Source organism: Scatophagus argus, chromosome 2, assembly GCF_020382885.2.
Source record: "Scatophagus argus isolate fScaArg1 chromosome 2, fScaArg1.pri, whole genome shotgun sequence".
Lineage (NCBI taxonomy): Eukaryota > Metazoa > Chordata > Actinopteri > Scatophagidae > Scatophagus > Scatophagus argus.
In genome coordinates, this window is record NC_058494.1 from 7,168,530 (window position 1) to 7,192,863 (window position 24,334).

The 24,334-nt window shown below is 40.9% G+C and overlaps 1 protein-coding gene across 2 annotated transcripts; it reads left to right on the forward strand.

Moving 5' to 3' along the window:
* The first annotated feature begins 203 nt into the window (after positions 1-203).
* best2 (bestrophin 2) lies at positions 204-7,253 on the forward strand. Of its 2 annotated transcripts, XM_046404253.1 has the most exons (10): positions 204-1,058; positions 1,226-1,413; positions 1,510-1,604; positions 2,372-2,605; positions 3,334-3,488; positions 3,641-3,718; positions 4,678-4,830; positions 4,935-5,015; positions 5,282-5,436; positions 5,655-7,253. In XM_046404253.1, exons 2-10 carry the CDS (start codon positions 1,262-1,264, stop codon positions 6,424-6,426), a joined length of 1,875 nt encoding a protein of 624 aa, XP_046260209.1. In that variant the 5' UTR covers positions 204-1,058; positions 1,226-1,261; the 3' UTR covers positions 6,427-7,253. The 2 variants fall into 2 exon arrangements, with proteins under 2 accessions (XP_046260209.1, XP_046260217.1); XM_046404261.1 differs by having other exon boundaries at positions 204-1,413.
* The last annotated feature ends 17,081 nt before the right edge of the window (positions 7,254-24,334 follow it).

A 24,334-nucleotide genomic window follows, 5' to 3' on the forward strand; every position in this document is an offset into this window, starting at 1 on the left:
GGCATGCACAGAGATTGAAGCCTCAGTTAACCACAGTTCAGGAGGAACCAATGAAGGCACTGACTTCATAAAATGAAATATACAAGAGGGAAAGATGTGCTGTGGCAAAGCTAAACAACACCAAATATTTTCTAAAAGCGATAAAGGCCTTGTGTGCACAATGGTGAAAGTATTCTCAATTAAAAGTACCAATATATCCATTAAATGTGCTCCCAAACAAGTCCTGCATTCAAAATCCCACTTAAGTGAAAGTTAGTAGTACTAGTAAGTATTAGTAAAGTAACCTCAAATTAAAATATAAATACCGCCAAATTGCACTCATGCACAGCATAGGTTAGCCTACTGCTTTACTTTCCACCACATGACTACCAGACGCAGCTTTTTGTGGAACACACCCACCAAGTCATTTGGTCTTAAAACAATATAAAAATAAAATGTCCTGGTGGGGAAGAGGGAGAAAGTGTGATTACCACACCCACTTTCTTTCTCTAAGAAAAAGCTGAAATTTGAAAGACTGAATGAGACCAAATGACGCAGAATATTTTTCTTTCTTGTATTGCAGAAATACGTGTTTGTCATTAAAGCTGCAACAAGTACAATTATAGACTTGTAAGGAGGGAAAACTGGTTGTTGTTTTCATATCACTTAACACGAAGGTTTGCCATGCTCCACTTGCTGGCGTTTCATAATTCCCTGCTGTACTGTACGGTCCTGTGCGCTCCTTGTGCCCCGGCGCTGCGGCCTGTCGCTTGTGGTCCATCAGCGAGCCGCGCTCTCCCGGTCGGGGGCCGCGCTAACGAGCTCCTCCTCTTCGTTTTGGGGATTTACCCCGGGGCGAGCTGACCACTGGACGCAGCGCGGAGGCTCCGAGGATTACTGCCATGCAGCCTCGACTTAACCGAGCTGACGCCAGGGGATGTCAGAGTTATGTGCGCTTTGAAGAAACACCGCTGGCAAGCACAGAGAAGACTATAGTGCTCAGTTGTCCAGCGGTGCCAATTACGCACAGAGATGCGCTGAGCAATTGGCGCGATCATCAGGAAAAAACACTACAAAAGGTAAGGAGATACTCTTACCAGACAAAATACATTCGGAATAACTTAAAAGTCTTTTCATGTAGTTTGATTAGATACAGGCGATGGGGAATGTGCTTTATCTGTACATTGAATAAAGTTTAGTTGACTGTAGTTAAGGTGTAACTAACTGTTACACTTCTTTCATGCAGCTGTCTTATTGAGGACCTTTAATCTGGCTGTTACCAATGACTGTCACCTACACAGCAAGAGTTGCAAATGCCCGTTTCTGTGGCTTCTCCAAACTGCTTCTGGCCTGGAAAGGTAGCATCTACAAGGTGCTATACAAGGAGTTCCTGGCTTTCTTTGCTATGTATTCCGCCATCAGCATCACGTACAGGTAGGACATAAAGGACAGCTTCAGGAAACCTGACTGCTGACACATTCATCTGCCAGTTGGATTCACAAATGACTGTGTATGATTGGATCCTTTTAGATTCTTCCTGTATGATGACCAGAAGAGGTATTTTGAAAAACTGGCGATTTACTGCAACCACTATGCCAGTCTTATCCCTATGTCCTTTGTACTGGGTAAGCTTTAATGTTGTTCTCATCATCCTCTGGATAACAAAACAGAAGGCAGAATTTGAGCTGCAGTTTGTCCTAGGCCTTTGTTTAGTGTGATGTTTGCATCTATAGGACAGCTTCTTACAAAATTCCATGTAAGATTCTAAGGTCTAAATCTCTGAAAGATTTATAGCAGGGTAAATATGCATGGGCATTATTTGACTGGAAGAAAGAGTATTCAAATCTGCTGTAGGTAATGGAGGGAATGGTGACATTCTGATTCAATAATGAGAATAATTAATTGATTATCTCACTTTAAAAATGTTGTTCTTAACTAATTGTGGATAGCATTCATGCCAGAACTGATGTTTGAGAGATCATAACATTTCAATTAAAATACACCAGGCAAAGATCCTTCAAAAGAGATGTGATACCAATTTTCACATTCATAAAGACTATTTTCTGCACTTTGTACTGTGTTTATTCATTTGATATTTTTTCACTCTTTCTTTTCCTTTTTCCTTCATGCATATGAATCAGCTAAAATGCTTCCTAAACCTCTCATATTGAGTATATTCATATTGAAGATTATCTGACTCTCGGATCAGTTGGGCTCCATAGCAGAAATTATGTAACAGTAAAAACTATTTTTATTTTGCTGGGGACCCCTAAAGTTACAGTGGAGCTGACTTGCTGTTTCCTGTACTCCACTGTGGGAAGTGAAAGGACTGCATAGAGCTATGACAAGGAAGTCACCCATGTGCCCCCCCCACCCCCCCTGCTGTTTGCAGGTTTCTATGTGACCCTGGTGGTGAACCGGTGGTGGAGCCAGTACACCAGCATCCCACTGCCTGACAGGCTCATGTGCGTCCTGTCGGGGGGCCTCCAGGGGAGCGATGAGCGAGGCCGCCTGCTGAGACGAACCATGATGCGCTACGCCAGTCTGTCAGCCCTGCTCATCCTCCGCTCCGTCAGCACTGCCGTATTCAAACGTTTCCCCACCATGGACCATGTGGTGGAGGCTGGTGAGTAGACACAAGGACAGGCTGTGATTCCGAGTTAGGTATGATCTCATACAGTTATCTGAAGAAGTCCTCAATGAATAAAACTTGAAAAGAAATAGTAAAAATTACACTTTGCTGTACAACATTCAAATATGCAATACAATATTTACCATTTACAGTTACAGTTACAGCAGTTTTATACAGTTTTATATGTTGCATTAACTTTTATCATGCTGTTCTTCAAAGTGACAGTAGGTGTTGTAGATGAAGTGATGCGATCAGTCACTAAGTCACATCATGAGTGTGTGTGTTGTTTTCTTTCCTGTACATTCTCTACAGCAGGGGAAATCGCAAGGACAGGCACATCCTGAAATTCACTGGTGATAAAACAAAGTTAATCATATGTCTGTCACAAGGTCATGAGATGCTGGTGTAGCAACCCCCTCACTCTTTTCTAAATAAGATATATCGCAACTTTGATTTAGATCATGACAATGTTTTTAAGAGTTGTAAGCAATTGTGAGAAATAGCGTACTTTCAATTTCTCTTTTATAACCGCTAGAGTGGCATATATACAGTAATGTCTCTTCTTGATTAGTTCTCATTCACACTATATAAGGACTAATGGCAACATGGCAAGGCAGACTCAAAGAAAAGTTCAGGCTGAGTTGATCCCTCATCCTGCATTTCTCATTTTACCTTAGGAATAAAAGAATCTGACAAGTGTTGCTTTGGTCTCCTCTACACAGGATTCATGTCAAGAGAGGAACGGAAGAAGTTCGAGGGTCTCCACTCTCCTTATAACAAATACTGGATCCCCTGTGTTTGGTTCACCAACCTGGCAGCTGTGGCCCGCTGTGAGGGCAGGATCAAAGACGATCACACACTCAAACTACTGCTGGAGGTGCGACATTATACACTGCTGATCTGTAGCTACAGTTGTGTTTTGACAAGGCTTCAGTTGGAGGTATATATTCACAGAGATGTAAAGTCAGAAGAGTCACTATAAATGCTGTACACTGGCCTCCGCATGTCTCTCTGTTTGCATGTGAACAGGAGCTGAATGCATTCAGAGGGAAGTGCAGCATGCTGTTTCATTATGACATGATCAGCGTTCCCCTAGTCTACACTCAGGTAAGAGCTCTGCTGCGGGAAGGTTTTTCTGGTTTTTACACAGCTATATGCACTTAATTTTATCATACTGAAATCTGTTTGTTATGCACCAGTGCACTGAAAATGTTATATGAGGTATTGTCTAACATTTTGTTATTGAAGAAGTGTTATTTTATTTGATTTTAACTGTATTTTTTCCAGCTGAAATGACAAATAATAACAATAACAATAACAATAACAATAATCACCATCCTTCTGTTGTGAGCAGTAGAGGCGTCAGAATTTTAAGCTTAGAGACAGACATTAATGATGGCCGAATTCCATGTAGCTGCTGAAGTTTAGAGGTCCTAGTATGTGTTGGCTCACTGTCATCCTTCTGTGTTCATGTCCAACAGATCGACTCTATTAAGCTGACTTTCACTTTCCGAGTCTTTTTTCACAGCAGGCTTTTGACCTGTCCGACCAGGAGAAACAGCACAGGCGTAACTAATGTCATTAGTGACTGTTTCATTTAATCGTCCCATTAAAGAGCGAGCACGTACAATATCTCGACCCTGATACTGGCAGGCCTAAATGAAAGCTCTCACAGCTCTTATTTATGTTCTTAAATGCACTGTGTGTGGCAAGACAAAATATAAGAAAAATGTATTGCTTGAGTGCTACTGGCTATTTTTAAGTGTTGTAAGTTAGACAGTGGAATTTATCTCAACAAAGTAACTCCAAGTATCATAAAAATATGAAACTTTTTAAAATTCAGTGCTTGATTGTCGTCATCATGAAAGAGAGATCCAATCTCATTTAGATCAAGAGGACTTGAATGTCAGCTTGCTGTAGGCACAAAATACTGTGATACAATTTTATTACAAATTCAATTTTGTTTAATTTTGTGGAATAAATAAATCTGGGTGCAAAATAGTAATTTCAGAATGAAGAACTTAATGAAAAGTGTGACAGGCTAATAACCTCCATCCTTCCACCAGGTGGTGACTTTGGCAGTTTACAGTTTCTTCCTGGTCTGTCTCATTGGTCGCCAGTTCCTAGACCCCACTCAAGGCTATCCGGGTCATGACCTCGACCTCTACGTGCCCATCTTCACCCTGCTACAATTCTTCTTTTATGCTGGGTGGCTCAAGGTCAGAAAAAGGGTCACATATCATGTGCCTTGATACCTGAACACAATATGAAGATAAAACAATATGAATGATTCATGGAGTCAGCTTGTTATGTTGTCCTGAAGGTTGCAGAGCAGCTGATCAATCCTTTTGGAGAAGATGATGATGACTTTGAGACCAACTGGCTGATAGACAGAAATTTCCAGGTTTCTCAATGTTATGTTTTACTTTGTCACACCTTTAAAGCATTCTGTCTTTCTCAGTAGCTTCTTTTGAATGGGTAATCAGACACAGACTTAAGACTTATCTGACGTTGGAGGCTATATTACTAGATGTGGCTCAGCTTTTTTCCCATATTGACTTAACCATCATGGTTTTATTTAAGTGCAACACAAATGTAATCTTTCAGTCAAGCCCTTTACGGTGTATACTTTATCTGTGTGTGTGTCCCCTTCTGCATTTTGCTCGGCAGGTATCCATGATGGCGGTGGACGAGATGTATGGAGACCTGCCGATGATGGAGAGAGATCGATACTGGAACGACTCCAACCCCAGACCCCCCTACACTGCAGCCACTCTTTTTGTCCTCCGCAAGCCCTCCTTCCAGGGGTCCACTTTTGACATGGCGTGAGTGTCTGGGTTTTACCTTTTCATTGTATTTGTGTTCAACTTGTGACTGTACCACTTTCAGTTTGATTCCCCACGGTGTTAGGGAAAATCTGGGCAATGAGATTGAAAGTATTCTGTCTTAATTCAAGAAGTAAAGAGATTTCAAACACAGTTGTATGTCATAGTGCCACGGCAGAGAACAATTCATTGTAAATTGCGACAACATTTCTTAACAGGATCCCTAAAGAGGAGATGCACTTCCAGCCTCTGGAGGACATCGCTGAGAACCTGGAGGAGTCAGGCAGTCGTCACCCCAACATGGCCCTCTTCAACCGCCTGCTCAATGCGGCCCCCTCCCCCACTGGCTTCATGGGAGGGGCTCTTCGCCGCACCTCAGCACAACTCCAGAGACTACGCCACTCCCCCAGCATTGACCAATGCACCAGCGATGATGAAGACAATGAAAGTTGTAAAATAGGCAAAGGTGCGTCTCTGCCATCGGGGCTCGGGCAGGAAACCCAGAGCACTGTGTGCAGTTTCAGGGAGGATAAGAGCACCAGAACGCCTCTGCTGGAGATTCAGTTTGGAGTGGAGCAGGAGAGGCAAGGGGGTGCTGTCAGTGACCAGAAGGAAGTGAGTGGACTGGAGAGAAAGAGTGACGTAGAGTGGCAAATGAGGGAGGACAGATGGAATACTGAGAGTGCAAGAGAGGAGACTCAAGGTGTGGCGCTCCTTCCTCCCCCTCCCCAGTCCTCAAGAGAGACATCTACACAACCAGCCTCTGCCATCACCTCCCGTCACCCCTCTGCTTTCCTGCTTCACCCGGCTGCCCACTCCACTCTGGAGCACTGCAGTTCCCAGCCAGCTATCAACCAAAACAGAGCTGTACCTGCCATTCTCAAACCTCCCTTTGGTGGAAGCAAAATGTCCTTCCTCACCGTACCTTCTTACAATGAACCTCAGCGTTTTCGCAGTGTGAGCATGGGATCAGAGCTCACTGGATCTTAGGTGGACAATAGGTTGCAATCTTCACTTGAACTTCTGTCTATATGAAACCATAATGCTTGATTCAGTGCTTGTTTTCACTAGTGAAATTAGTCATAGATATGGAACTGTGGCTCCGCTTTTGCTATGAATCTGCAGCACTTATGGAGCAAAAGAGTGATCAGTTTTTAAGAATTAAAAGATTGTTAGGGAGGTACTGTCACATGTTGTTAAAGAAAGCAATAAATCCCCGTATTTACAAAAACTGAAAAAACACCAATCTTAAAATTAAAAAAAAATAACACCAGTTTGATTGGTACTCCCCAGAGTTCACCAAAAAAACCCATGTGTATGTAAATGAACCTTGTCTGACCTCAGTGATGATGTTCAAAGTGAAATGAAATTCAAGTGTGAACAGTACCTAATTTCTTGGATTTGGGAGGAAAGTTTGGGTCTATTTGAAGGCAGTATTAGTAACTTTGAAGGTGTGCTCTGACGTATTGAGTGAATGAGAAGAAAGATATCTTTTTCATCTTTCATGTTTGTGCTACACTAGGCTAAATGAGTTTCATTATATGTTTAGCCTAGCTTAGCACAGAGACTGGAGACAAGGGGTTGGATTGGCCGCCAAGAAAAGAGGTGTGTGTTTAAAGAAAAATGTACTTCTCTTTTTTCAGTTATCTGTGCATTATATTTGTACAACATATATTGCCTGTTACTACTAAGTCTTTTCTGTCTGACAGAAAATGGTGCTAAATTAAGACAAATGGGTGACCGTTTTCTTTGCTACTTTATTTTCTTTATTACTTTATTAGTCAAATATCCCTGTAAATAGAATAATTTCTAATGCATTAACATTGCATATGCATTGTACATTTTCAAAATAATTTAAATAATAAAATGAAGATGTAGATATTATACAGTGAAGAATGGAGCAGAGAATATGGTGAGTAGCACACATTTAGTTATATATCAGCTGTATATCATTCCAGTACCAACATTGACCAGCAGGTGGTAATAGCAGCAAACCAGATAGAGCACAGACAGTGAAGACCTCAGTGAATAAAACATAAACACAAAAAAATAGACTTTCTTCCACAATTTCACTTTCCATCCTGCCCATGAGTGGGTTGCACAACTTCATTTCTCCCTGTGGATGGAGGCTCCTACCTGGGCTGCAGCCGGGGGGAGAGGGCCCTCCTTGCCTGAGTGGACTGCCTCTGCTTGGACAGGAAAGATTGAGCTTGGCCTGGAGCTCTCGAGTGTTCACACAGACTATGTTGCTGCAGAGCTGAGGACTGCACGAGGCAAAAACAACTGTCAGCTGTTTGTGGAAACAAAATAATACTAAAATTTTGCCATATTGACCAGACCAGACTGACATCTGTCACCATCACTCATAATATTATGTACTACTGTTAGCCTACAGCCTAGTAGTAGGTTGTAGGCTATAGTAGTACATATACATTAGTCCCCTATCAGCATAAACATTTAGAGAGTCTATTCCTTGCCTTCCAGCCATATCAGTTCCACAATTAAACAAATAACATTTGTAAACCCCACATCCTCCCCAAGATCAAAAACAAACATGGCTTCAAACGTGACTGCAGTACAGAGGAGTTAGGGGAAATAAACAATAACAAAAACAAATAAGCACTTAGAATCAGCACAAATAAGTTACTCGTGTTTCCTGATATCCGCATGAGACAAAAGAGCAACCCTTAATGTATATCACAAAAATAATTAAGATGTGACAAAACAGATAGCATTTCAGCTGCACAGCCGTTTGTGAATTACAGTGTTTGACTCACCATGATTCAGCATGTGCATTTCCTACATACAACACAGGATATTGTTGCACCATACAATTCTTTTTTAAATTCATTTAATTCTGAAACTGACTAAAAGTTTTAAGGGAAACAGTTATAAGAACTTTCTTTCCTCATGTACTTACCATGTTTTGCCAAGCAGTCAGGATCTGGTTCTCCTCTTGGTCCTGTCCGGACCTCGTACTATCATCCTGTATGTGCTGTAGCCATCACATTTGAAAAGTATGAAAAGTCTTTTACCAAATCACTTTAACACAATGAAATGAAATGTCCAACACACACAAACTCACCTTTGGGGCAGCCGTCATCATGGTATGAAATGGTCTGGCCTCCTTGTTGCTGGACATTATTCCAGATATATCGCAACACAGACAAATCCAAATCCCGAGTGCAAGTAAGGAAATTTTTTGTGACTGATCGACATGCACACCAACAGCCCCCTGACCTGACCCGTCTGTTTGCAGCTCAGTACTGCTCTTGGCTGTATTTTGCAGTGGAGGCCCCTGTTTTGTTGTGTGGCAGACAGAACAATATGAAGAGGTGCTGCAGGCTTAAGAGCTCTGGCTCCTCGCCACAGTCAAAGATGCCATCCTGCTGACTCTGGCACATTCCCTGTCGGGCAGTAATTCACCGGGCTGGGGATTAGTAGGTAACCGCCAAAACACAATGCAATTAGATGACAATAGATATGGCACGTGTTGAAATTTAAAAAGTAAAGTTGGGTATCTCGGAATCAGATCAACACAGAAACCATGAGCTAATAAAGCAATAAAAATATGTATAGTTTTTAAAGAGGAGAATATGATGGAATTCTACCCTTTCTTTTGTCAGTTGGATCAAATTATGTTTCCTCAAATCCATGAGTTCGTGTACATTTTTCTGTTTAGGTGAGTCACTTCTAGTTTCAGTGACCCAGAAATGCTGTGGTTCCCCTAAATGACCCTTTACCAGCATCAAAGGCCAGCGGTATCAGTATATCAGGCAAGATCAAGCAACAGGGAAGATGTTTGACCACTCTAGCTCGCTAGTTGTTTACAAAAGCTCTTTATTTCCTGTCTCCCAGAATCAGTTTTTACAAAGGTCAACCCATTCCAGTCTTCATGCTGGCTTCAGGGGAAATGTGGTTTATGATTTTTGTCATTAAGTGTGAAAACACAAGTGTGGGGGAGGATTTCAAAGAACTGCGTTTGTGTGCATTTTCTCTGGAACCAGGAGCACTGAGGTCAGCAGGCAGGCTTACCGAAACTAATTTAAGACTCACATCTACTCTGCAGCTCCTCACAAATGATCTAACCATATTTACCACAGGGTAGTGTGTGAACATGTGTATATGCACATTTCACTTATCAAACTGTATGTATTTGCCTCTGCGTGCATGCAGTTTGTGGGACTTTGCGGAAAGGAAATGAACTCCTGAAACGGAAAAAGAGTGAAAGAAACAGAACAGAGAAGCAAAAATGTGGGAAGAAAAGAAACTTTCATAGACAAGTTTCTTGGAATCTGCCTCATCTGAAACCTGTGAATGTTTACTCTGTTATGAAAGAGACGCACACCACAGACAGCCAAAACGCTGCAGATTCCTGTTAGCTATCAGGACCTGAACATCTGTTGTGAAAGCTTCCTCCTACTGCTGCAGTTTCTGAACTGCAGTCTCACAGACTGGGTTTTCTAAAGATTTCTGCATCAGCTCTACACTTGAATCAAACTTCTTGAAGCAATAGATTTTTAGAATAAACAAAAATTCCAGTTGATTACACCTCAAAAGCCTTATATTGTAATGCTGACCATCATTTATATCAATTACGATAACATCGCACTCAAAAAAGTAACTGACATCAATTCAACAAAGCCCAACACACCAAAGGTTGAGCCACATCAAACCACTTTATCCGAGATGTAACGAAAAGTAAGTTCGCAACAATAAATAAAATAAAATAAATCTCAACAATAACTTTCTAATTACGTTGTTATTATTACCAGAAGACACAATGACCAAAACAATGAAAATATGACTAAGTGGAATGAAAGCAAAATTTCCCTTTTTTTTCAGTGTGTCATTAGGACAAAGAGGGAGAATCCTGCTACATTCAAAGACAGTAAAATATGGTTTAGCAGGATCTAAACAGTCTGTAAATATACTAGAAAAGCTGATGTGGGAGTTGGTGGCTGGAAAGTGAAAGAGGGATGTATTGTTAAAAATAGACACCAGACACTCTGGAGACAAACATTAGACATTCATAATCCTTAAATATGGTGACAACATAAAAAATACAAATAATAAAATGTACATCTCCATTAAATACAGAAAGGAAACAGGAATTTTCACCAGTGAAAAAGATAAACTCACACACTGTTATGTCAGTATATGAATACACTTACACATAAAAACAAGTTATTAATGTGACCACAACAAGATTTGTTTTGACTTGATTGCTGAGTGAAATGCACATTCTCACACAGTGTTTACAACCTTAGCATTATGCAAAAACAGGAGCTAACATGCTCTTTCAACTGAGTAAACACACGTGACTCTGCTTGGTGTTTATTGTACCCATTCTAACCCTGTACTTTCACATTTGTTTTTGTCTGGTGTGTGTACGTATGTGTGTGTGTTTCAGGCACTCCCTGTCTTACACACCCTGCTTCATGAAAAAGTACTCTCTGTGCATAAGGACCCGTCTGTCTGGTTTTCCCCTGTCGTGTGTGTGCGTGTTTGTGTGTGCCGATATAACTGTGTCTATCAGCTGTGTCTGTTGTCTTTGTTTTAACAAGACCACTTTATCAGCATTGTCTGATCCAGAATGAATCAACTGTTTGTTAATGGTCTGTGAGACAGAATACTGTTATCAAGATAGACAGCAGTTTAAAAACCAAAAAAAAAAAAGACTTCCTGCAGGTTAGTTAAGTGAATGTGTGTGTGTATCTGACATGATCATATGTGTGTGTTTAAAGTGCCTAGTAGAAAAATATTTCCGTACTGCCTCTTTTCATCTTTATCTAAAGGAAGCTGAACATTTTGGAAAGTATGCTGAGAAGTGAGACCACATCACGCACATCTTTATGCTGAATACAGTTTGAAGCTACAGTGAGCAGGTGGATGGCTTAGCTGTACCATAAACACTGGAAACAGGGGGAAACAGTTAGCCTGACTTTGTCCAAAGGTAATATATGTATATATATGCCAACCAGCGTCATTAAAGCTCAGTCACTAACAAACTACATCTTATTTGTTTAATCTGTACAAAGTGTAGTGTAAAAACAAAACTTGAGAAGGTGTTTCTTCCTTGGCAGTAACTTCCTAAAGTCTTGTTTTCACTGCCTCTATCCAAGAAAGAGACTCTCACATAACCCATGTATAACCAAAAATTGTGACTTTAACATTTTCTCTTTTGTATGGATTGAACATACAAGATATAATGTGTAAAAGTCAGTCTTGTGCAGATTTTGTCACCTTCAAGCAGAGTCACATTAGCTGTTTCCAGCTTTTATTTTGCTCAGCTAACCATTTCCTGCATCCAGCTTCATACTGGACAGATAGATAGGACAGTGGTATCAATCTACTCTTGTCAAGAAGAAGACAAATAAGTATATTTCTCAAAAAGTCTAAAAGTTTTGTCTTTCCCTAAATGGTCTCCTCAGTCATTTCACGTAAAAATCAGACAATGATATTTGGTCCCTGCACTTGCCGTAGTGGGGTCCATGACCACCCCAGGGCTTGAAAATCAGGAATCCAGATTTCTGTGTTTTATCTCACAGTCCTCAGCATAATATGTTCATATAAGGACTTTTCTGTTCATAAATTTGCTCCTCACTCTGTTGGCATTAGTTCACAATTATATAATTGTAAACCAAGTTATATTTAACAAACAACAAGAACAGTCTTCTCAGATGTGGTTCCAAAGGATAACATTTTTTAAATCTAATTAAACTGGGTCCATGGTTTAATGGGTACATTTTTTTTTATTTTATTTTTTTTTGGCAGGGAGTGGGATGGGGGCGGAGGTGAAAAGTCTTTGATATGAAAAGCCTTTGAAAACCCCTACACAAAGTGCTCTTTGTAGAATCATTTTTTTAGGTTCAAATTTGTTAGTTTGTGAAAGCTGGATCCCCCACAGACATCTCTGTTTTCTGTGTGTTATAAAGTCCTCAGCGTGTTTACACCTGAGTGTCACAGCACAGTGGACATGTTGCCTGTGTCACTGCCGGCTGCTCAATGGAGTTTCCTTTGCCCAGCCGCACCACCGTTTATGTCTACGCTGCAGCTCTTCAGCAGTTGCCAGCGGCAGAAAAACATGTTTTTCCCTCTAGGGTGTGAAAACTTAGCAAACAATGTCTCAATTGTCAGAATGCAGGTTATTATCTAAGACAACCTGAAGATGTTATTATTTCAGAGGGTAAGGTGGAGCAGACTTTAGGTATGGGAGGGATTTCTACAACACTGTGAGTAAACAAGAGTTTAAAAATGATCATTTTTCTGATATTAAGATAATTTTTAAAGTTAAAGGACCCTCAGTTATGCATTAAGATGGTGCCAGGAAAAAGTCTTAGTGAATTTTAAAGATGGAGCAGTGTTGGGTCATGGATGGCAGGAGCTTCAGTCACAGGAGTCTGCTGAACAGGCTGGTGTTTCAACAGGAACAGAGACTAAAGTGGCATCTGCATTCACATCTATGGGACACACATCAGTGAACGGGGTTTGAAATTGTGGTCAACGGTGCACATCTGACAGTTGTGATGCTGGTCCATTAATGTGATATGTATGGAAGAACAGAAGTGCAAGTCTTCCTGCAGGACATGATAGGACTGTGTCAGCATGAACAGCCAATTAACAGTTACAGAGAGAATTGTGTTATAGTATAGAGTTGCAGTGCATAAACTCCTCATTACTAAGATGATTTAAGTCCAGTGGTGCAAAATCCATCTATATTCTTGACAGGTGGGAGAATGCATGTGTGGTGTACACCCTGTGAACAGTGCAGGCCTGACTGAATGACCCCTGCAGTGACCAGATGGGGTGGCTCTGTTGTGCTGTGCTGGACATTTTACTGACATGGTTTGGGGTCCACCTTAGAGGTTTGATTGTCATCTATAAAAGTGGCTATAATTTATAGTTAAAGTGGTAAATGTGCAAAACAACTGGCATGGCCCTATGTAAAAATCCAGCAGCTGCAGGGATACACATCTGTGTGGAGAACAGACAGAGAGGGGAGGATGTGGTGCAGGGTGTGGAACAGCAAACAAGTGTTGACTAACCGAGGGCTGAGGGGTGACTTGTTAGGGGCAGACTCCCCACCCTTACCTCTCCTCCTCCTCCTCCCTTTATTCTTTCTGTCTTGCCTGCTCCCATGTCACCCCTGGGCTCCCTGATGGATGCTGACAGTAACGACTGTTCTCCATCCCCCAACTCATCACCCCCACCCATCCACACCCCTCCTTCTTGACCCCCCACCCCCACCCCAGCCCTCTTTTGCTCTTCCCCCTGTTCAGCGCTGACCACTGTGACCTCGCTTTGGAAGTGGCCATCCTGCGGCTCTGCTCAGAGCTTCTTGGGGGGCACAATGTCCGAGCCTGGCTGTCAAAAGCACATCCGGGATGTGATCCACCACCCATCCATGTCTATTGTTCTCTGGTGGACAGTTGGATTTCTGTGCTGCAAGCAAATCACTGCATGTCTCTGAAAAAGCCGAAATGGAGTTTTACTGCACGTATCAATATTTATTTTGTGAGTCAGTTTGACACCTGTGTTAAGACAACGGTTACACAATGAACCACGAGCAAAATGATAACCACATGTCAATCACTTTTCTAAACTAGGGTGTGGCATCCTCTAGGAAACACGTACGCACATACGCACTCACGTCCACATACACAGTCATTCACGCTTCCTGTTGTGCAATTTCTTAAACTACCAATGTGAGGGCTGAACATGTTGAACTGGATTAAAGATGGCAGGTAAACTGGACACAAAACTGGGACAAACCTACACAACATGGTTCACTAATGATGAAGTAAACTTTGTAAAACAGCAGATGAGAGAGGAGAAAGTGAAAGATGTCATCTTTCGGCAGGGACATGTATTATTCATGCTGTAGCAGAGACACTGGCGAAGTCATAGGAGTGTAAGTAATCGTGTATGTCACATAAATCAAGTGCGATGATGACCTCATTTTGCCACATAACTCCTTGCGCCCACACACTCTTTAAGGAGCTCCAGATGTATGAGGGTTTATACACACATTCACACACACACAGACACACACACACACACACACACACACCTAGCTTAAAAACATGTCAAAACTTAGATTTGTCTTCAGCTTTCTTTCTCAGAATAAACAAGTAAAAATACTGACACATAAACTGAACCTTGTAAATCCTGCATTCTAAATAAATATGAATCTACCACCAATATGTTCTCTTTTCAGCTCATCAGATACTGATGTCATTTTGTCAGGCCTCTTGGTATCTCATCCCAATGCACAGGAAGGGCACACTAAAGGGTACCCTTTAGTGTCTGTGTGCTATATGTAAACCCTTCCTCCTATAAGGCTCTTCTAACACTTGGTTAAAATGAAACACCACTTTGGTTAAGTTTAGGCACAAAAACTGCTTCATAAGGGTTAAGGAAAAGATGGGTGACAGTTGGTTTCACACGGGATGTGAAGCCAGGTCTCCTTGGTGAAAGTCAAGTGTTCATGCTCTGTGTGAAACCATCCACTCAACCCTGCACCTATCTTGGGACTTTCTCGCTTTAGAAACTGCACTGGGCCGTGCAGCTGCTCTGATCATCTCACACTGGTGCAGGTGGGTTTGCACTGGAGCTAGTTTAAAGCGTGGTGTGTCCCATCCAGACACTAAAGGGTACCTTCTGCACCTGCACAAGATGCTGAGGGAAGTGACAAACAGCATTATTTGACACCCTACAAGAGATCAGACTGCTACCACAGCTAGCATACCTCTGTCCAAAGGTAATAAAAATCTGCCAACCAACCTCTATAAATCTCCCCGATTAACATGTTGTATGTTGCTTGTTCATCCAAACAAAAACAGTGAAAATGAAAACAGGATTAGTTTTGGATTATGTGATTCGGTGACAAGGCAGCGTGGTGTTGCAGTGGTTAGTGCTGTCGCCTCACAGCAGTTCCAGGTTTGAATCTGAGCCTTCTGTGTGGGGTTTGCATGTTCTCCCTGTGCCTGTGTGGGTTTTCACCCACAATCCCCAAAACATGCACATTAGGTTAACTGGCTACTCTACATTGCTCCCAGCTGTAAGTGTATGTGGTTGTCTGTGTGTCAGCCCTGTGATTGACAGTCCAGGGTGTACCCCGCCTCTTGTCTGTAGTCAGGTGGGATAGGCTCCAGCCCCGCCACGACGACCCTGATGGATAAGTGGTATAGAAAATGGATGGATGGATGATTCGGTGACAGAAGGACTCGGCCCAAGTCAAGTAAATTCCCCACTAATGACACAGTTTGTCATGTTTTATGCTTTTTATACATTTAACAAACAACATAATTAGTTAGCTTTAGACATGCTGGTAAAATGGAATTTTGTTAACTGCCCCAAAAAATATCATCCAAATGTACTTTAAGTATTGAAAGTAAAAGTAAATATTGAGCAGATAAATTACTATTAAGACTAATATTAAGTGGTATTACATATGTGTAATATCTGTAAGTGGCATTGTACTGTTGTAGCTACATTAAATGTTGCTAGTAGGACAGCTGAGAGTCTTCCACTGATCACAGAGTTGGTAGTGTGATCTCCACCTCCTTCTGTCCCTATGCAGCCTTGGACAAGAGAACGAACCAAGAACTGCTCCTGGTGGTGAGGCCAGCACCCGGTGTGGTAGCTTACTTCAATCAGTGTGTGTGAGTGTGTGCTACTTTAGTTATATTCATTTAGGAAGTTTAAATCAGTGGTACCCAGCAGGACCCAACTCTGCACAGCAGGACCTCCCCCACCAATATGTACTAATTGCTCTTTGAACCTAAAAAGTGACAGGGGGGCAACAACTTCATGCTTTAGGGGTCACAAGCCCCCAAAGAAGGGTCATTTTTTTGCTTTCATGTCAAATTTTAATCTGAAAAGTAACTAGTAACTCGCTCTGTCAGATAAGTGGTAGAACAAGCGCAGTATTGTGGAGGAGTAGTATGAAGTAGTATGAAAATGGAAATATTCAAGTTTATGTACCATAAAAGGTGTTGTACTTTACAGCACACGCAAACACCCATCCGACTACCACCACACCTGGCTGAAACCGCAGACAACCACATAGCAATAAACTCTCATTCACACACGCACACACACACACACATAGACAGACATGAGTGTACAAGGCAACACACACCCACACACTCACTCGTACCCACTGATCAGAAGATAACTGCAGTACAAGTCATTCCCATTGTCAAAACACAGACACAACAGACAGACACAACAGACAGACGGTGAGGCAGCAAGAAAGACAGACACTCTCACCATGCAAGAAAGAACTTTACTGTAGTACGCCCCCTCCCTTCCAGGGAAAAAAATAAAACTTCAGTCGTGAGCCTCATTTTCCCATGGCCTCACAGCCACACACACAAAACTAATCATGTAACAAATACAGACGTGTCTGGTCTGCCCTGTGGTGAAGGCCTTAAAGTACACTCAGCGGTTATTAAACATGTTTCCTTCTTTTCTGCTGCACAAAGCAATATGTCTTACAATCACAAATGTTCTCCACAGATCTCCCTAGCCATGATCCTGAGAGACAGTGGAACAGGTTCTCTCCCCACTCCTCGCCTCAGGCTGACCTGAATCCAGGACGGGATGTCAATAATTTCCGAAGCCTTTATTTTCCGCCTGCGTTCACGGCAGTTCTTGTCTTGTCTTGCTGCACGTTGTTTTGCAGCTCAGGAGCCTTGAGAGGTGATCTCATCTGCACCTCACCCCCCCTCCCCCGCTCCCGAAACAACATTGTATTTATCTGACCAAAATAGTCTCCTCAGGCTGGAAAAACCCTAGTCAAGACAAACAGAAATAGGCCAAGACTTTCCAAGGAAGCCAGTCTGGGCAGAAGGTGATGCTTTTGACTGACAACAGCCACGGGGCAACAGAACAAGAGTCTGTATTTACTGCTGTAAGGTGACAGAAGCATTGCTGAGCTACTGAAGAACAAGAGAAGTACATCTGCAGTGTAACACAAACAAGAAAAGCAACATTGTATTTGATGGAGCAGTGATGTATGTGATTGACACTGATTTTCTGAACATAATGTGATTTTTATTGGCAATTACATTATTTGTAACATGAAGCCTGGTGATACAAGCTGTAAGTATGTTATGTTTGAGTATGAGTATGTTAAGGATTGCAGAGAAAATCAGTCAACTTGAGTCATTTGTATACATTTAGCCCAAATTCACACATTTTTCTAGACAAATTTGACGATAGACTGATTTAGTAATTATACTTAGATTATCACTCTATAATTAAGTATGTTATACATGATGTCATATGCATATGTCTTCAGGTTTCTGTAACAGGAATATTCATTTTTAAAAGAATCCTGACTATTTTTTAAAGGACAGTAGAAAATTTGTCCATATTTGAGGCTAATTAGAGACTTTGAGAGGTAAATTAATGTACATATTTCTTCACCGAGAACTGAAAGACATAAAAAGGCAGAAGTCTGACGAAAAGGTTTAATTGACTGCGCGGTGGTTTTAAGCTTGTACTTCACTTATTTGTGGTATGTGCTGAAAATTTAGTCGTCACGAAACCTTCAGGAAGTCACTGGTCCAGTCCAAGGCATAGTCCAGCACAGCAGGACCCCCAATATAAATTTCAGTTTTTGTATGGATTAATCATTTGAAATATAGCATGTTAATGGGAGCGCTCTATTGATCTTCTCAACTAACTCTGCATGAAAGCAAAATGTCCAACTATTAGTTTAAAAATTCCTTGTATTTTAAATGTAAAGTGATCAATTACCTGATTGACTACAATATTAGCTCTCTCTACATACTGGTTAAGCTAGAGCTTTGGACTTAGCTGACCCACTTTAACCACACTTTCAGTCTGAGTGGCTTTACTAACTCTCTCCAGACACCAGTGAGATAATTTGGGCTATCTGCCCTGAAGTGTAGACTGGAGACACACACATGAACAAACAGACACACCACAACATTCACACAGACAGACAAACATTGACCCTAGTCCACCAAATGAGGAGGAGGAGAGAAAACTGAAGAATTAAAAACACATTCCACTTCCCGTAAAGTCAGGAAAAGGAGCCGTGAGTCACTGGAGCAGTTTGAAATGGGCCCTTTTTAGTTTCAGACGCGTCGTCTTTGAATGTCTCCACGTGGAGCTTTTAACCTCTGTGGGTCCCCTCAGTGAAATGCTGTTGAAGGTGCTGCTCTCCTCCTATCATCCCCCCATTGCTATTTGTTCAGTCGTTACTCAAACAAGTCATTCACTGACTGTGACACATGAGGACTCGCCTCAAAGTGATCAACACTTTCATCTACTTAGTTCAACTGCAGGTCATATTAGTAGTTTGTTCCTGATAAAACAATTTCATCGATCATTTTGTATTGATGTTAAAGCAGTATTGCCACACATCTTAATTAACTGTTTTAATGGTCAGAACATTTAAACTTTTAACACTCATAACCACAAAATGACACATATAATCACTCATAATGTACTCCCATCATGAAAGCCACACATTTAATTACAGCTGAGTGTTTGTAATAAACCACTATCGTGTTTTTTTCCCCCACAGTGATGCCAGGAAAAGATTTTACTGTAAAGTTAAATTGAAAAAACACCCTCTGTGGGAACTCTCCTTCGCTCCTCTTTCTTTCCATTTTTCCATCGCCTCCCATCAGTCCAGACAGAGGCCCCCCAAAACAGGCTGAGAACCCCACAAAATGATGCAGGTTTTCCGTTCCGTTCACAGGCAGCATCCTGAGTCACAAGACAGTGGGTTTCCAATTAAACACACGCTAGCAGTGTGAGGAGGAGCCCATGGTATCTGTTCTGTATCAACTCCCCTGCTGGTGGGACTGACTCACACTCTGAAGTTCAGGTGGACCAGCGACCAGTCAAATCTGTTCACACTCAGCAGGTGGCCTGATTAATGGCAGATCACATGATTTGGTCCAGCTGGCTCAGGACGTTTTGTACTTGTTGTTGACAATTTGTCATTTTAACCTTAATTTTATTCATCATCAAGTTCTTGGTTATTGTTATAAATTTTTTTATTGTCCACAAATCCCCAGTCAGACCCTGACAGACAAGTGGTATAGAAAATGGATGGATGGATGGATCCACAGTCAGTTTGTTCCATCTTTCAAAACAGGTCATAAAAATGCATTTTCACTTTTATGAGGCTTACAAATATCTTTAAACAGCTGGGTGTTTTTAGCAAATGTTAATCTAACAGGAGAATTAAGTGCATTTTTAGGAACTATTTTCAACAGTGGACTGATACACATTTTATGCTCTAGTGAGTATTTTTGGCAGCATGACTGTATGTGGGATCAACTCAAAATACAACATGCTAATGACGAAACATGTCACACAGAGTAACAGGGTGGCTCACTGATGAGTGTTTTTAATAGTTTAGACAACATGCGTATTGGCCTGTGTCACAGACCTCATACGCTGGATCATACTCCCTCCTGGAATCAATTTAATGTTGGTTTTGGTGATTTGTTGACAATAAGAATTAAAGCAGACTTATCCTTTGAAAGAATGGATTTAAGATGGTGGATGTGTGTGTTCTTGAAAATAGGATCAGCTGTAATGAGTTGGTAAAATGTCTACAAAATCAAACTTTAAAAGATGAACATATTTGTAAGAAAAGGATGGTTCAAAATAAATGAATAATAAACAAAGATTCAGTTTTGGATGCTGTCATGGTCTTGAGTCATCAGGGGGAGGGTATTCAGGCCTGGGCAGCTCCGCAGGACAAGTCAGCACACACTCACTCTCTCTTACACACACACACACACACACACATGCACAAATGTATGGATGTTAATTTGCACACAAATGCATACACTTGCATACTCTCAAACACACACTCACACACAAAATCCTTCTGCACTGCCCTAGCTGTGCACCCAGGGGCACAACAGTGACTCAGAGCGAGTCACACACACACACACACACACACACACACACACACACACACACACACACACACACATCACAAACTCTCACATACACGCAAACACTTGCCAAAACGTGGCAAACTTTATTCATTGCAGTCTTCTGAATTCCTGTGGATGTGAGGTCCTCAGTGTTGTTATATTTCAGGTGAGGTTTAAATCAGCTGGACTAAACTAGGATAAAATGTATTTCTGAAGTCACTTCATACAAAAAGCTGAGAGATCTGGTGACATGTTATCTTGTGATGTGTGATCACATGAATTTAAATATATATATATATATATAAATATAAATGAGTTTTTTTCTTGTCTAAAATTTTGTGTGGGTGTCTTGTTAAACATGAATCAATCCCATATAGCTCATTTTATTATTATCAGGAGCCTTTAAAGTGAGAATGTGAACACTGAAGATTAAGTTTATATTTATCAGGAATGGAGCACTAAGGCTGTCTTTGATGATGGATTAAGGATTAATAAGATATTTAAATAGTATTTAAATATTGCTGTTGTCATGTCAGTATGAATTTACATTAGCAGATGCAGCCTAAAAACCAAGCAAACAACATTTGTGGTGATAATCATAAGGTCAATAATAAGATCACATATCACATTGCTTCTCACTTCTCACTCAGCAGATAGATATGAAAATAAAATTAAAGTTGGCCACCAGATCATGGTTGTTGTATTAATGTAGGCTGTAGATGCCTTGAAGGGATGGAGCAGAAGGGATTTGGCTGAGTTTTCCATCCACCCCCCCATCCTCATGTAGAACCATTAATCAGAGACAATATGAAGTCATCACTCCCTCATGGGATTTTACTGTCTGTAAAAATAAACCTTACATGGCTCATAAGCAGAGCTGCTAACACTGATATCACGAACTAACAAGCTTTGGCAGCATGTGGTGCATTCTTCTATTAAAAAATAACATTTTAATCATTCCAGCACAGAGTAGCAGGATTGGTTTGTTTGTTGATTTGTTTCCACTCTAGTTTCACGTAGGGGTTTTAAGCTAATAAAATGAAAATGACAGAAATCAGTCACTGGGTTTGGGGAAATGTCTAGATCTTTGTGGAGCTTCACATTTTTCCATGAAGAGAGAGGAATGAATGAGATGAGATGAGATGAGATGAGATGGGGAGAGAGAAGGGGAGAAGAAAGACACAAGAAGAAAACAGGAAAAGAAAGGAAAGGAGGAAAAGATGACAGATGGATGGATGTATGTAACAGAAAATGGGGAGGTGAAAGAGGGCGGTTAGCTGGCATGGGGTTTGCGAGCAAATGTATGCGTCACTGAAGCTATTCCAAGATGCACAAATGCTCTCTCTCTCTCTCTCTCTCTCTCTTGCACACACACACACACACACACACACACACTACGCACACTTTGATAGGCTTTGGCTGTTTCCTGGACAACAGTATAGTATTTTCGGGCTCAGAGGTAGCAGTTGCGTATATGTGTGTGTGTTTCATCTGTGCATGTGTGTTCAACGAAACTGTTAAAAGCTTGTTAGTCAAGAGGGGTGTGGCCTTAATTACAAAACAATGTCATTTATGCTGATGAAACTGACAGTTTTGCGTCAGTTGCGGAGAGACTACTTTGTTCATGCTGTATGAAAAAAGGCAGCATTTTGATTACGTTTTTTGAAACACCATTCAGTCTACCACAATTCAACCACACGTAACTCGAAGGACAGACAAGGGTGTGATTAAAAACGCACTAGAGGTTTCAAAGGCCCTGAGGTGCCAATAGAGGTCTGAATTTGTTTGGCAACACAGTCACATAATATTGTCAATGTGTCAAGTTTTCTCAGATCATCTAATTGCTTAGAAATTCATTGACGTCATTTTGGGACAGTAGGCAATGAACTAACCACAAATATGGATGGATTTGACACTATCAGCTGCACTTCTTTACTTAGATTTGCTGATAAGAGTCAACTTTACACTTCTCTGTAATTTCCAACTTGCTAATGACCCGACCACATCTGTGGCAGCCTAGCAATTGTCAAGAGGAAGCTGTTAGCCCTGAAAAAGAAACAGGATGTTCTAATTTAATGTATTTAATTAGGGGCTATTCTCAGAGGATCCTTCTAAGAAAAGTATACTCTGGTTAATAGATCTTCATGTTTAGATGAAATGTGGACATGCATATCCAAACACACGCTGTCAAAGTGTCAGATGTACCCACACACAAACACACAATAGCCCCCACCTACACTTCACTACAGGAAATCAAACATTTCCTGCTTCATTTGGCACAGGATGTGAGGTTAGTAACTCAGTGTGTTTCAGTCTGTTATGAATGAGAGCCACTCTCACTGTGGACCACAGTCTCACTCACAGCACTTTTCAAGTACTATAATCAGTGGTAATCATATTTATATGAGATGCTCCGCTCCCACACATTTGATAAATGAAGATCTGGGTTTTTAAAAAGACTGCAAAGACACTGATTCAACTCAACTCAACTCAACTTTATTTATAAAGCCCTTTAAAAACAGCTGCAGCTGACACAAAGTGCTGTACATAAAATAGAACATGAAATAAGACATATAAAACAAAGAACAATATAAAAACAATAATATACGATAAAACAATGTTAAAATAATATTAAAGCAAAAACAGAAACAGGGTCTCATGCTGGATTAAAAGCCAAGGAATAAAAATGGGTCTTAAGACGTGTTTTAAAAACGGACAGTGAAGGGGCTTGTCTGATGTGTACTTACATGAGCAGCCTATAAAAACAAGATGCTAAACTGAAAAGCGGACATGTTGAGAGAACTGATTGGCTATTCTGAAAGACTGTGGCTTTTTAACTTCGTGTATTTTAATGTCTTACATGTGCTAATGTAAAAACACTAACTTAGGACATTTGATTAAAACCTACAGCTCTTCTTGTATGTGATGATGAAAGCTCAAGTTGCTTTGGATAAGAGTGCCAAATGAATTTCGAGTGATGAAAAAGTTAATTATGCTCAATCGATCAATCTATCTACTACTGGCCATGAGAAACTGGAGCTGGCATTTTTACCATGAAACCATAAGAGCTTTTCTCTATCTTGTTTTGTGAATGAAAAAATAAAAATAAAAAACCAAATCCACACCTGAGAAGAAGTGGTCTGTGTTTGGCGGAGAGGTGCTGTTGGACTCCAGCTCAGCTGAGTCATTAGATTGATTATAATGGGTCAATTACAATGCTGGCCGTTATGGTCTTGTTAATTAAAACACAGTTGGGATTCCTGTGATTTTTTGGACCAAAATGACCTCTAAACATGGCGTCTTTTTAGCAATGGATTAAAGGTTGTGTTTATCTGCTATAATTCATGCGCAATACAAAACATTAGCAAGTTTGGCTAACTAGCTTAAAACTTACAGCGGGCAATTTTTTTCCTAACATGATGAGGTCAAGTAAAGAATAGTCAGTGAGCGTGAAATGTTGTTCATCCAATCATATCAAACAAGCATTTTTGAGATTAAACCAAAGAAAGCTCAGGGTTAGGCCGTCCTTAAAGGTTTTGGCACCAAGAATGCTGACTGAATGCACAACGTGACTTGACTTTGCCACCCTAGAGGGGAAAAAAGACATTTTTTTCAACTTACATGTTTGTAAGCACAAGTCTCATTTAAAAATTAAAACCTCCAGAGTTAAATCTGTAACTGTTATCACTGCAAACTGCACCTGCATCTAGCATGGTTATAATGGAAGAACAGCAGGGTTTAGCAAGGGGTCAATTAGCCGAGTGTCTGAAGAACAACAACGTCATACTTGTGTATTTGGTTTGCTCATGCAGCTACATGAAAAGAAGACTCATCATTACTGTGTATGCACCTATCTGTTCCTGCAATGCAAGCAAGGGTCAAGTGTTGCCCCTGGGCAGAATTTTAAATCCACTACTTGTGCCACCAATATCTACATGAAAAACACCTCAAGGGCA